Genomic DNA, 13,519 nt, shown 5'->3' with positions numbered 1-13,519 from the left:
TTCTATGAGGACATTGGATATTGTCGTCGGTGAAGACCAACGTGTGCTTCAAACTAGCTTGCCGTCAAGAGAAGTGTACATGTATATCTACAGAGAATTAATTCACATTCCACGAATGTCGATAAAAAATCAGTTCCAGACCAGATAAACGACTCAGTATTTTTTGTAAAACTCTTGTATATAAACCGTTATTAAAATATATTTGGGTTAATAAAGAAAATTGTATCAATCTTGTTCGCAAATAACATAAATTTGACACATATTAACATTTAATTAACTTTCAAATTAAAATTTCCAGCTATTTGAAAGCATAGTAAGTAACACACGTAACATAATAAATCGGAAACTCGTCGGAGATTAATTATAATACGTCACATACTTAACACAGATATCAGTCAACCATATTCAGGTTTTCTAAACTTTATTCTCTTTACCTTGTCAGCATTCTTTCATGATTTATGTAGTTCCATCATTGTCATTTTAAATACACAATTACTTTATTTTTAGTAGTTTCTTACTTTTTTAGATTCACATTTACTTCTATATTTCAGTTAATTAATGTTCTATTTTTACCTACCGTCACAACTTGTAATAAAACTAGTATTTATTCAGTTAACTCTTCTTATCTCAACATAAATTTAGTTATACATAGCTTTTCAGTAATATTATTCCATATTTATATAACTTTTCTACATTGGGCATTTTCTCCTAGATCTTTACACATAATTGTAGTTTTCAGTATTTTTCTTTTCGAACCAGACACCACTGAACAGGTAGGTACATTCATTGGTTACACTCAATGTCGTCACGGTCTGGAAGAAGTTATTTGTTATTAAGCACAAAGCAACACTTTTACCCCACGGGTATCGAAACCCGGTATATTGTAGTATAAGTCCGCTGCGCCACTGGAGAGCTGGTCTACAAGAATTTAAAAATATTATTATCTTAAACGTACATTAGTCATTTTACATACGTTTTCTTCTTAAGCACTCAAAACATTTAAAATAGTGTTAAAAACCTACTAAGGGTTCGCTTAAAGCACAGATAATCAACACCCTTATTTCCATTTCGATAGAATATTTCTTTAAACTGTATGCTTGGAATATAAGTTTTGCTTACTCCGATTACAACGGAATATAGAACCTGAAAAAGGTAAATAAAAAGGTTGGATTTCCGAAAATTTGCTCATATATTACATAGCATTTTTAAAACTAAGTTTAACCAAGAACAGTGCATAATTCAGAATTATTTTTGTATGAAACTCGTATTACAGTTATTTTCTATTCTACATAGCAGCCAGCGAACGAAACTTTATTCGTTGTTCTAATTTTTGCCACTAGTTCTGCATAAACGGTTTTACATGTACATTTTTCTGAGTCTTAGCTTTCTGTTCTTCATCTTTTGTAATTCGATTAAAAATATAATGTTTCTAACCTTGGTAATTCAAGGCATTAAGTGATTAAAAAATTCTTTGTGTTAACTTCAATAGAAATGTGCCGAACAAACGTTTATTCAATTTCACTTGTTTCTAAATTAAAGAAGGCAAGAGAAAAAAAATATATATATAATAAGAAATGTATTGAAACTGCACCCACTTTTATTCCGTTATTAAGTGGCACGAGATACCTTTTCGTTTGAAGTTTTTTTTTTTTGTTTAATCGTTTAAGTTTGTGAAATCATTGTATGTTATCTTATTTAGTTTAACTGTATAAGATCAACTCTACATCGGTTAAAATGAAACCGAAAAAATCTCGGAACGCTTTGCCACAGGAGTCAGGTTTCAGAAAAAAGACCTTGAGTTCTTATCAGCGCGGAAATAGCTGTACAAACTGTGTTATCAATTATTGATGAAAGAACAACAAACACTAAGCGGTATACAGAGAGAAATACTTTAAACTTGGCCATCGTGCTTAACTCATGTCGTTGCACGTGTCGGCGCAAAGTACAGAACATAAACTGACTCACACCCTGTTAACTTGATTGGACAAAAGCAGAGAAACTTTTTTTTCATCATATCATTTACAGATATAGATAGAGACTTCGCAACAATCATGTTGATTTTAAAATCTAAAGTGAAAAATGCTTCATATTTTATTATTACTCTATTCATTCCTATTTTATTTTTACAATTCTGTTTCATCAGATGTACCCATCATTCTATAACTGACAACAGGAGATGCTTGATAGAATAGGTGTTGCCCTTTAAGCAGTTTTTAAGTCACAATGTACAAGTTACATTTCTTCACCATTTTTTTTTATTTACAAAAAATAAAAGGTAGAAAATTTGCTTATTTACAGAAGGAGATAACAAAAACAGCAACAGGTTATTTTCCTTGAACTCTAATGCAACCCTTAAATATATAGCGATATGAAGAATCTAACTAGTTAAGGTTTAATCATAAGAACAACATAAATGATCTGCAGCGGTGTGATACAACACAGTCTCTAAGCTTCGATTAACATATTTAAAATTTTACAGTTAAATGAAATCCTTACGATGCTTTTTTGTACATTCTGTGCGACTTAAAATATTTATTTGCTGCTATTTTCATAGATACCTTGCTCAACAAAAACGTCTGTACTGTGAACATAACATGAAAATAACGAAAGTATGATACCTGGACAATTCACTAAGAACGGAATCAGCAACTAACTCATGACCATTACTATTTCAAAACAAACAGGTCCAGGACTTCAGATACTAAAAATATAATGTTTTGTTCGTGAGGAGCATAACATCACAGGATCAGGAGATCACATAAGTAATGGTTAAAATATCGTCTTTCACAGGAATGACTGAAACTTTGACGGTGAAGTTCATTCTGAAAACAAGTAAAAAACAACCAATTAGAGTTTGTGATAACGATTCCAATTCAAGGCCACACATTTACTGTCAGTGGAATTTTCATTAGTAAAAAACGTAAAATTATATACAGGATAAAGTTAATATACAGTTAGAGCTAAAGAAAAACATTACGAAGACAATTGAAACCAACTTAAATTGTTTCTGAATGAGATATTAAAGTCCTCTAAACCAAACAACTGTACAGCCATGTTTACTCTATTGGTTATTTTAGGTCCCAACACCGAAGACTTTGGCGAGAAGTTGTACACTCCATGGTTCCGGTGCGAAGTCCTTTATTTATAAAATGGGTATCTAAAATTATAAGGTACTGCAATGGCTTAGTTCTATTATTTAACAGTTAATAACCCACGATATAAGGTTCTATGTAGCAATACTACAGTAAGGAGAGACTATAAAACTAAAATGATTACACATTTTCAAAGCAAAGTAAATTATTAATGTACCTCTTGTGCACGTGAAGTATTCATATTTATGGAGATTATTTAAATAGTATAATTTAATTCCCACAAATATCTAAGTACTTTAACAACAACAAAAAAACAACGCTTCTTAAATGTTAATAATTACACTGTTCTTTCTCTTAGATAAATAAAAAATATCTCACTTCTAAAAGTCAAGCGCGCGCGCGAGCGTCTGTCACTCTGCGTTTTTTTTTCTTACAGCAACGCCACATTGGGCTATCAACCGAGTCCACCGAGGGGAATTGAACCCCTGATTTTAACGTTGTAAATCCGAAGACTTACCACTGTACCAGCATGGGACGCATGTGTAAGAAACCTAAATTATGAACAGCGACTAGTAAAGACGTTATAGTATATTATGTTGTCCAACAATTTTTTCACTATTAATTAATTCCGTAGGTTTCGGGCCTTGTCACTGAAAGTGGATTTTCACGGAGTACTTCTGTTTTCTTCCCACATCCAAATTTTTGGATATTAAGATTTATAGATCTCAACCCACTGTTTTTCTTTTTTAAAGAAGTGAATGACTCTTCATCCTCAACTTTCTACGACACGACCCCTGCCACTGTCCTCAATGAAACACAAGTATGTATAATTTAGTTCCTTTATCTTATCTTATTTAACTTATTTTTTATTCATTATTTTATTTATTTTTTCACAGTGATTCTTAACATACTGCCCCCTAAGTATTACTTAAACCATGAGCGGGGTGAAGAGAACTCTTCTGAACACACCCCCTTCCCCGATTGCTTTTTACCGATGGGCACCAACCCTAGGTAAAAAGATTCAAATTGAAAGTCCTAACACGATTTAGGTTAGGTTAGGCTGCGAGCGAATGTATGCAATCATTCTCATATTAAAAATAAAGCGAAAACACATAATAACGTATTTAACTATGATATTTACCAATTTTGCAATTGACTAGACGGATATCTTTGTCATTTTTTTTTGCTTCCTGATGAAATACGATGGGATTATTCTGTTTCTCTCTCGACTACTGTTGTCTGTAGACAACACTGGTACAGAAGATGACGGGGTATTTGACATAACCTCACACACCAAATCTTTTATGTCACCGTGGCTTAGGCTGTCTACGTCGATGTTCATATCTAAATTACAATTCAATAAGTTAACATTTATTATACAAAAAGAATTGCGCGGATATTATTTTAACTCAAATGAAAACAACAACAAAGTCTGCACGTTTATTACTTAGTGTTAGAGCAAGAATTAGTTAGAAGAATATCACAAGAAGCGTAAATATACATTGCCAAATGATTATGAAATGGTGCAAGCCCGGGACAATAATTTTAATATTCAAACAGTACGCTAACGACAGATTCACGTTTACTGTTGGTTCGTTTTTCTGTCATAAAGTGTCTGAATCGTATCAGAAAATTAACAATGCTACATACGTAGGTACTGCAGGAAGAATATATATATATATATATATACACATGTAAGTAGTTCTACCTGCGAAACATGTTGTGTTTCAATTTAAAGTGATTTATACAAGAGGCATAACAAGGTGTAGAGGACGCTATTTTAAAACCAACGTGGATTTAAAAACAGCACATCTTTTACGTTCACTTACAACTTAAACTAGGATGATGCGTCCATTATTACTGTCTACAAAATAGCAAAGCAAAAACATAGCCGGTACGCTACAATAAATAGATTTTCTAAATACAAATAGTTAACATTGTCAAATTACTTCATTTTTAGTTATTTAGCGATGAGTCTTACAAGTACTCGGCTTAGTTTGATTAGGACTGTTTCAGAAAATGAGTCAAGTTTAAAACAAGTGAAATAAAACATTTCTACATGACGAACTTCAAAAGTAGGATAAATCAAAACCCCACACAAAATTTGGGTCTCGTTTACGTTTTTTTTTAATTTCTTATTTCACATATTAATATGTTCTCTATTCATACAGCAGGCGATTAAAAATACTTTTTTTTTTTTAGTTGGGACATCTATTAAATTACACTGCATGACGGTTTGGTTACTTTGATTATTGTTGAAATTACCATAAGGATACTGGAGTTATTTTAACATGAAAGTGAGCAACCACAACCCAAAATTTGGGAGCAAAATTTTGTTTTCTTTACTGAAAAAAAATCACTTCATTTGAATAACAACAACAAAAAACCAATACTTATATTGAAGCTGGGAGTGTTCTATAGGTTAGCGTGCCTGACTGTGGATCTTATGGCTCATGGTTTCGCATATTTGTCGAAATAAAATCGCGCTTTGCTCTTTTGGGCAGTGGTAGCGTTACGAGAGTGGAATGTAAGTTTCGTTATTACAGCAGAGTACCTAATAAGTTAGCGGTAGCTGCTACTGACGGGCTGCCTTCCATCTGATCTATCGCTATAAAATCAGGGACATTTAGTCCTTGTATAGCTTGGCGTAAATATCCGAATCTGAATTGATAATACTATTATTATTATTATTCTAGTAGAAAGTGTTATAAAGTTATATATTACACGGCTGATGTTAGATACCCATTTTTACGAAACAGACTATACGTAAGGAAAACATTTATCAACAGATACGATATTAAGCTCGTTTACGTTTGTCTGATTCCACTTACACAATTCTGTCACAATCATTTCGGCCAATCTTGGCATAATAACTTTCAAGACTTTTCAGTTGAAATTGAAACTTTGATATATTTAGAATTTAAATTTCGTTATATCGAAATAGCAGAGCCCGCAAAAACTGACAAAATCACGTGACCTATGATATAATTTCGTAAGTCAGTTCTCAAACGAAATGGCAAATACAAGGCGATGTGATAGTGAAAATAATAAAGAAACGAGTACAAAAGTAGCTTAATAGTAACATGTCCACCATCCAAAGGTACGGGTCGAACTAAAGTAAGAGACAAAATCTTCATATAGTACGAGATTTCCAGAAGCACCCCTTAAACTAAAGGAAATGAAGTACCATCTGGTTTTCTTACGGCCATAAAATCGTTAACAATGAGAAAACTTAAATGATTAAACAATGAATTTTTATCTTCATGTAAAAGAACTTATAAACAGTATATCTACTGAACTCAACCCTTTATCAGGTTAATTTCTGTCATGATTTATGTAGGAAACTCCTTTACTCTGGAGCGAACATCAATTTAAGAGCTTTAAAGGCATAAAGAAAGTAAATGAAGCAGCCTCACCTTGCATACATCTCGGTAGTCCACGAGTCTTTAATCTCGCTAGCAGAGCGTTGTGTAGTTGATCTATATAACGAATGGCTTCCTCTATAACTGTGACCTGTTGGATTATTTTAAATTATGAACACTTATTAGATTAAATCGTATTAACATCTACCCCCTGATACACTTTACTAGAACTTGGGGAGAATTTATTTTTTTATTTGTCAGTAGTAAGTACAAGTAATGTCTTTAGAACACAATCTTGAAAAGTTTACAACAAACTGTAAAAGTCACAATTTTCTATTTATCTTCAAACACTGGTTACCCACTGAAAGATTGTGTATCACCATTAAGAACAATTCATTTTGAAAATATTGCATGAAAACATCGAAAATAATTCATGTCAAAACAACAATAGCAAGATATAATAATTCGTTTGAAATAGTTCAAAGAAAATATATAACATTTATTTACATATAATTTATTTTATGACTTACACATAAAGAGCCGTTATGAGCAGAAAAAGCCCCTTTATTCAGTAATCAAGTATCTTTATTTGACCAATAAAACAATCAAGCATACATAAAACCCAGCGTGTGTCTTGTTACGCTTGATTTCACGCAATAGCTGGAGTCATAAAAGTCAAAATACATTTATCCAGATAGCACAGTTCGATTACTATCTGTTCATTACGATTTTAATGACGTTGGGGGGAGGTGGTAGTGAAACCTTAAGTGTCGTGAATGTTGGCACAATAAGCCTAAAGTGAATAGTAGTATGGGATCACCTAGCCTAAGATCAAGAGTATAAAAGTTATCTTGAAACTAAAAATATTGATTCAATTTTAAAACTTAAATCGCTTCTGAATTAAGGTGTTTTCTGTTATATCACCAACGCTTGTAATTAAAACAAAGTTATCTAATAAACATACTGACTCTTAAATTAAGAAATAAACATTTTGTTCAAACTTGTTGTCTATAAATTTAATTTTATACTTTCCTTCCATAGACTATACTAACAACAATATTAGTTGATACTTTTGTGGCATAACAAAAACACAAAAAACATTGTTGGAACTCAGTGTTACCAAACGCCACTGACTTTACTGTATATTTGAATCTGTTAATCTAACTGATTTTTTTTATCAATAATTATTCCACGAACACGTTACGAATTTAGTTTATAAATGATCTTAAATTCTGATTGGCTCGCAAAGGAATTTAGTGACGTATGAATGTTTCGATTGCTCTTTTCTACCTCTTTATTGGTAAAGCTTGATTTCGCAATATTTATTTCACTTAGCAATGAAATGCGAGGTTATGGTATATCCAATGAGGTTGGGGTGTTATTACTTGCCCTGTCATCTATGATAGGCTTTACGCTACTGATGTTATATACAATATAAAACTTTGGGCATAAATATTTTAAAACAAATCCATTGTTCTCAGAGTCGTTAAGACAAAGCGAATTCCTCACCTTTTTGTGGTTGTTTTAGAATAAAGCGACATTTGGGTATATGCTGTGCCCAGTGTGGGGAAATTAATCCCGGATTTTAACACTATGAGCCCATAAACTTACCGCTGTCCCACTGGGTGACTACGCCTTTGTGGTCGAAGGCATCACAAATGCATGTATATACATATGTAGTTAGAATTATAAACAGAAAAAACAAACAAACACCGTTAGCCTTTCATTATTACACGACGTCCTAATACGGAAAGAAATCTCCATAATGCATAATAATCCAGATAAGAAGTAGCGTTATATGCGTTTTATTTTTAACTCTAAGTGCGCCTTGTTTAATAATTAGCGCACAAAATGCTCAGAATCACACGGGAAAAACATAAAAAGTAACTAAATGAACCAAAAACACAGGAAAACACGTAAAACATCATTTATGTAAAATGCCCATTGTTGGAACCACTCTACCTTAGAAACCTTGGTCTTCTTGGAGATGGATGGAACCATTGTTCTCAGACGACGGTATTCGTGAATTCTCTGCTGTTTCTTTCTCTTTCTGCATTCTTGCATTCTTCTTTTCACAAACGTTCTATATGTTATTAATGTAGACGCAGTTGCCCTGGATGTCTGTTTATTTGTAGGCTTTTCAGGAGAAAGTTTGTCCATCTTAATTTATTTTAATAGAAGCGCCTACACGAGAAAACAAAGATGTAACCGAATTATACGGAATTTCCACCAGAAATTTTCAATATTTAATTTTTTTTTTAATTCGGCAGCGTGATAATCAAATACAGCAAAAGAAATATCATTCAGAATGTTCACTATTAACCTGTCATTAAAACATTTCCTTATTATGAAACCGGCAATTTTAAAACACGAATTATTACAAATACGTTAAACTGAGTCCCCGTATCACGACTCGAAATCAATGAAAACCTACTCAAGAAGTGAGACTGGACCATTTTCTGAAATTGACCTAACCTACTCAGGAATTTGTTTTCTCTGCGGTTTCTATTTTTAAAGAATAAGTTTATTTTATTTAAAAGAAATCCATTCCGAAGTTTAAAATGGCCTCTAAATTATGTTTGTTTCGTCAATGTGTCTCTTGGTAATTAAATATTTATTAAACTGAAGCTTGACAAAAGATATTGTAGGATAATACTTGTGTGAAAATATATTATCAAAGTTAAAAACGATAAAAACTTAAAATAAGTACCAAAACAGATCAATGGAGGGAATTTAATAAAAGTTTCTGAAAATTTGGTTATTACTATGATAGCTTTTGTAAAGCTTCTGTTAAGAATTATTCATTTACTGACTTAATTCCAACTCGCCGATTTAAAAATCTATTACAGATAAGTTTCTGGAGTGACATGAAACAATATAAATAATCAAATTTAGGTGATGCTTACTAACAGTTATAATCAGTCATTCCAATATTATGATTCAAGATCGAAAGCTCAACAGAAACACTAAAAGTGTGCTAAGTATCAAACTAAAACTCAGTTTTAACACGTAGACCCGAGATAACCAGAGTCTGTGGAAGTTTTTTTAAAAGGAACATGATATTAGGTGTTTGTAAAGCTAAACAATATTTACGAAACTTGCAGTAGATCAGACAGGTGCGGTGGGACTGGAGACCTCGGAGAAACAACTTCGTGGATTTATTTATCCCTAATAAGTCTTGGAACTTTAAAAGTGATCATAACTTCTAATAAAATGACCACTAATGTCATAGAAGATACGTTTACTCACCAATAACAAATTTATTATTCCTACGGGAACATTCAAGAGATATTACTACCAATACATGTCTTTAATAGCATTGTACTCTTTTTCGGTTTTGAATTTCGCACAAAGCTACTTGAAAGCTATCTGCGCTAGCCGTCCCTAATTTAGTAGTGTAAGACTAGAGAAAAGACAGCTAGTCATCGTCACCAACCCCCATTCTTGGACTTCTCTTTTACCAACGAACAGTGGGACTGACAGTCATTTATAACGCCCCCACGGCTGAAAGGGCGAGAATGTTTGGTGTAACGGGGATTCGAGCCTGCAACTCTCGGATTACGAGTCGAGTGCCTTAACCACCTAGCCATGCCAGGCCACTCTTTTTCTGTTTATCTGCAGCTCATTCCAGACACGTATTACTCTCAAACTGATGTTGCATTATATATCTAGTAGTTGGAACTAGTGTTCTCTCTAGGTTTTGCCACGTTTAGGGTCAAGGTACTCAAGGTTTATATTCATTTATGTTTTATTAATTAAATACTTGAAACTTATAGACCGTACAACACGTTAGATAAACAGAAACATACACGTGGTAGCTGAAAGAATGCATGACTAGTCTATACATAATATTAAATTACATTGAAAACAAGGCTTAATTCGATGATGTAAAAACCTAACTTGATATTATGATATCGAAACTTTGAGGTATTTTTGTTTTTACTCTTTTTCTATCATGACCACTTTTTATTTTATTTTTAAATATTATATTCTCCTACTGACTTTACCAGTTGTTGATCGATGTAAACACACGCGCACAGAAACAACAACCACAGTTTTTCACTGCTTTGAAATGTATCTAAAATTATTTACATTGGAATTATTGTTACAATACTGATTTAGATCCAATATGGCGAGAACTGACAGGACTTTAGCCTGTGTTTAGACTCGATTGCAGGTGTATTAAAACAAAACAGTGAATGAACGACCCATGCCCTCCACAAGTGCAAGAATAATTAACTTCGCACTTTGAGGCCTCACCGACATTACCAGTCGTAGTTCTGATTCTGATAGTAACACAGCAAGGTTCATTATTTAAGTTCTGTAGTGCACATTGATGTTATAAAGTCGTTTATATTAAACGTTTATATTATATTTAACACCTTCTTAGACAATCTTGCTTTACATCGAAGCAAGTAACATCCAAAACTTCAGATAACAAAAACAATGAAAAATAGGATAATTTACCACCTGGACGAGAAAACACCCTTCAAACTACTAATTAGTTACTACCTTCTTTAGTGTCTAAAAGTCTTAGCAAATGTTCTTCACAGCATATTAAAGATTTAAACCTAAGATAATACGCCAGTGTTGTTAGGTGTTATAAGTACCTAATAATTAATTTGATGATTTTAGTTCCTCTTTGTTTTTCCAGTCATCGCTTATGAAAGGCAAAAATTGAGTTTCGTTTAAACTTTAATGTAAAGAAATATATCCAAAACTGGTTTTACATATTTTAAGCAGCAGTGTCTTATGTATTAAATCTGTTACTCGTTTTCATGTGCAAAAATTCTTATTTATTATCTGTTTATTATCAAACACATATCGGGCGAGACGTTTCACGCTAGCTTTCAGCTGTCCAAATATAAAAATAATCTAATATATAAGTTTAATATTTTCTGTTCTGAGAACCTGTAATACTAATGTTTAATACCAAGAAATGCTAAATAAACACGCGGTCTCTTACCTCGTGTTGGTTATGACAACCAATAGCGTATAACAGTAGTTACAGGTTTGGTACGTAGCTCCAAGCCGAGAAAACCAAAGTCAATGCCTTATCGGTCGTGTCCTTTGCCGTTGATTTCTAGACGTCAGCCACAGTACAACAAAAACTAGTACAGTGTGTTTAACTAACGATACTACTGCTTCAAGCGTTTGTAACCGGCCATGCCATGCCGGAAACCACAATATAGTCTGAAAGTCTAACTTTTATCTCCAAAACTATCCACTCCCTAGTCGAGCACAAGCTCGTATGCTTTCACTTCTACGAGTTTTCAGCTTTTAGTCTAGTCCCCGTGACAATATAACATTGATTCAGCGTGAAAAACACGGCGTGACGTCATGATAATGACAACCAATCATAGAGGACTCCCATCGTCATCGGTTAGTTGACCGTAAGCGAGTGGTTATTTATCCAATACAAACGGTTGGTGATAGCTTGTGATCATATCGTTCATGTGTAAAAAAACATTTGAAAAACCGGTAACGTCAGTTGGGGTTGTGATTAACATCTTTTGTTTTTTATATGTCTTCAGTTAGTTGTAATAGAATTTTTAAACTGTTTCACCTCATTTTTAGATTCCCTTGTACTAACACTACTTTTATTTTTTCTTTCACTCTCACATTTTCGTTGCTGGAATTTCATTTAGGAGTTCCACTAGGTTTCTGATCTAGATGTTTGTATGTAGTTAAAGAATTGCCAGCACCGGAATTCAGTTGATTAATAATAACAATTATAAACATTAATTATTCGGAATCTTCTGCAATACAATGTAATAGTCAGTGATGTCGAGAAAACCCACTTGTAGAGAAATATATATGCAAAAACGGCTCGTTTGGGTTGAGAAAATATTTTACCTACAGGAGTGAACAACGTTTTGACCTTCTATGTAAAATATTTTCTCAACCCAAAGAGCCGTTTTTGCATATACAATGTAAAAGTATTTGTTATTCTTTAATTTTTGTTTTTAAGTCTTTAGAAAAAAAACTGGTGTCAGTTTTAATCTTTTACGTCAACTTGGAAACTCAAGACATAACTAATTATTTTACAAGATAATTTGGTATATAACTTATTTTATAGAAGTTATTACATTGAGAGTAACCATCACTAGATTATTTTCGCAAAGATTTATTTAGAAAGCGAAGATAATGTGTAGTTAGGAAATGATTTTTATTTGCCATTACTAAACATTTGAAAACATATATATGATTATATATAATCACTGATTATTTGAAAACATATTTTTATGCAATGTACGTCCTTCCTAAAGTAAGTTATGATGTGCCTAAACTGTCGCCTTACGTCAGTCTTCCGTTTATGCGTAAAAATGGTTATATCTTAAAATTAAGCTATAAAGAAAATGAACCTACATAGCTTTATAATCAGTATTGAGAAGTTTTTCAAGATAAAGGCCAGAATGAACAACTCCAAAGTTCCTATGTTGTTTATCGTTTGTTCTCGATATGGATAAGATTACGCGAGGCCAACCATAAATCCTTCAAAATACAGCGCTTAAAAGAACATATGAAGCATAATACTGGTAAATTTTAAAATACATGTACATCAGAAATGTGTAGAAATTAAGGATGAAAAAGTAGCATAATATGTAAGAATATAATGTTTGATGATAAAGAAACTAAAACCCTGTATCAGAAAAAAGAAAACTGCAAACCACCATCTTGATCTTTATATATTGGGTGATGGTCTCAAAGAATTAAGAAAGAAAATAATTATAATCACATAACTAACGTGTATGCTATTTCATTCTTTGATCTCAAGAAGCGCGTGCATATTATGTAAAAAACGAAAGAGCATAATTTTATGTAATTATAATACGCATATCTTGATTGTTATACGTTACCAGTAAAACTAGACGTTTTGGAATTTACATATTCCATCATCAGCGATCTGGAATATTTCCATACAATATACATATGTAGTATATATATATATATGTATAACAATAAACAATACAAGTTTTAATATTGAGAAAGGTGTATACAAAGTATACAAAGGGAAAGAAAGACACAAATTCTACACATATTAAGAACACAATTAAGAATAAA

General features: G+C 32.5%; 1 protein-coding gene across 1 annotated transcript; it reads right to left on the bottom strand.

Moving 5' to 3' along the window:
* Positions 1-404: 404 nt before the first annotated feature.
* On the bottom strand, positions 405-11,732 carry LOC143249291 (uncharacterized). Its single transcript, XM_076498862.1, has 5 exons — positions 11,421-11,732; positions 8,417-8,638; positions 6,509-6,605; positions 4,234-4,436; positions 405-2,822 (listed from the first exon to the last, which is right to left on the bottom strand). Exons 2-4 carry the CDS (start codon positions 8,612-8,614, stop codon positions 4,249-4,251), a joined length of 483 nt encoding a protein of 160 aa, XP_076354977.1. The 5' UTR covers positions 8,615-8,638; positions 11,421-11,732; the 3' UTR covers positions 405-2,822; positions 4,234-4,248.
* Positions 11,733-13,519: the final 1,787 nt, after the last annotated feature.

The sequence above is a fragment of the Tachypleus tridentatus genome, chromosome 4 (assembly GCF_004210375.1).
Source record: "Tachypleus tridentatus isolate NWPU-2018 chromosome 4, ASM421037v1, whole genome shotgun sequence".
Lineage (NCBI taxonomy): Eukaryota > Metazoa > Arthropoda > Merostomata > Xiphosura > Limulidae > Tachypleus > Tachypleus tridentatus.
This window is presented reverse-complemented; position numbering and strand designations above follow the sequence as displayed.

Coding starts and splice junctions, on each gene's coding strand:
- LOC143249291 (XM_076498862.1), bottom strand. CDS start 8,614: ATGGACAAACTTTCTCCTGAAAAGCCTACAAATAAACAGACATCCAGG. Junction 6,606..8,416: donor AGAAGACCAAGGTTTCTAAG/GTAGAGTGGTTC, acceptor ATAATCCAACAG/GTCACAGTTATAGAGGAAGC. Junction 4,437..6,508: donor ACTACCGAGATGTATGCAAG/GTGAGGCTGCTT, acceptor ATTGTAATTTAG/ATATGAACATCGACGTAGAC.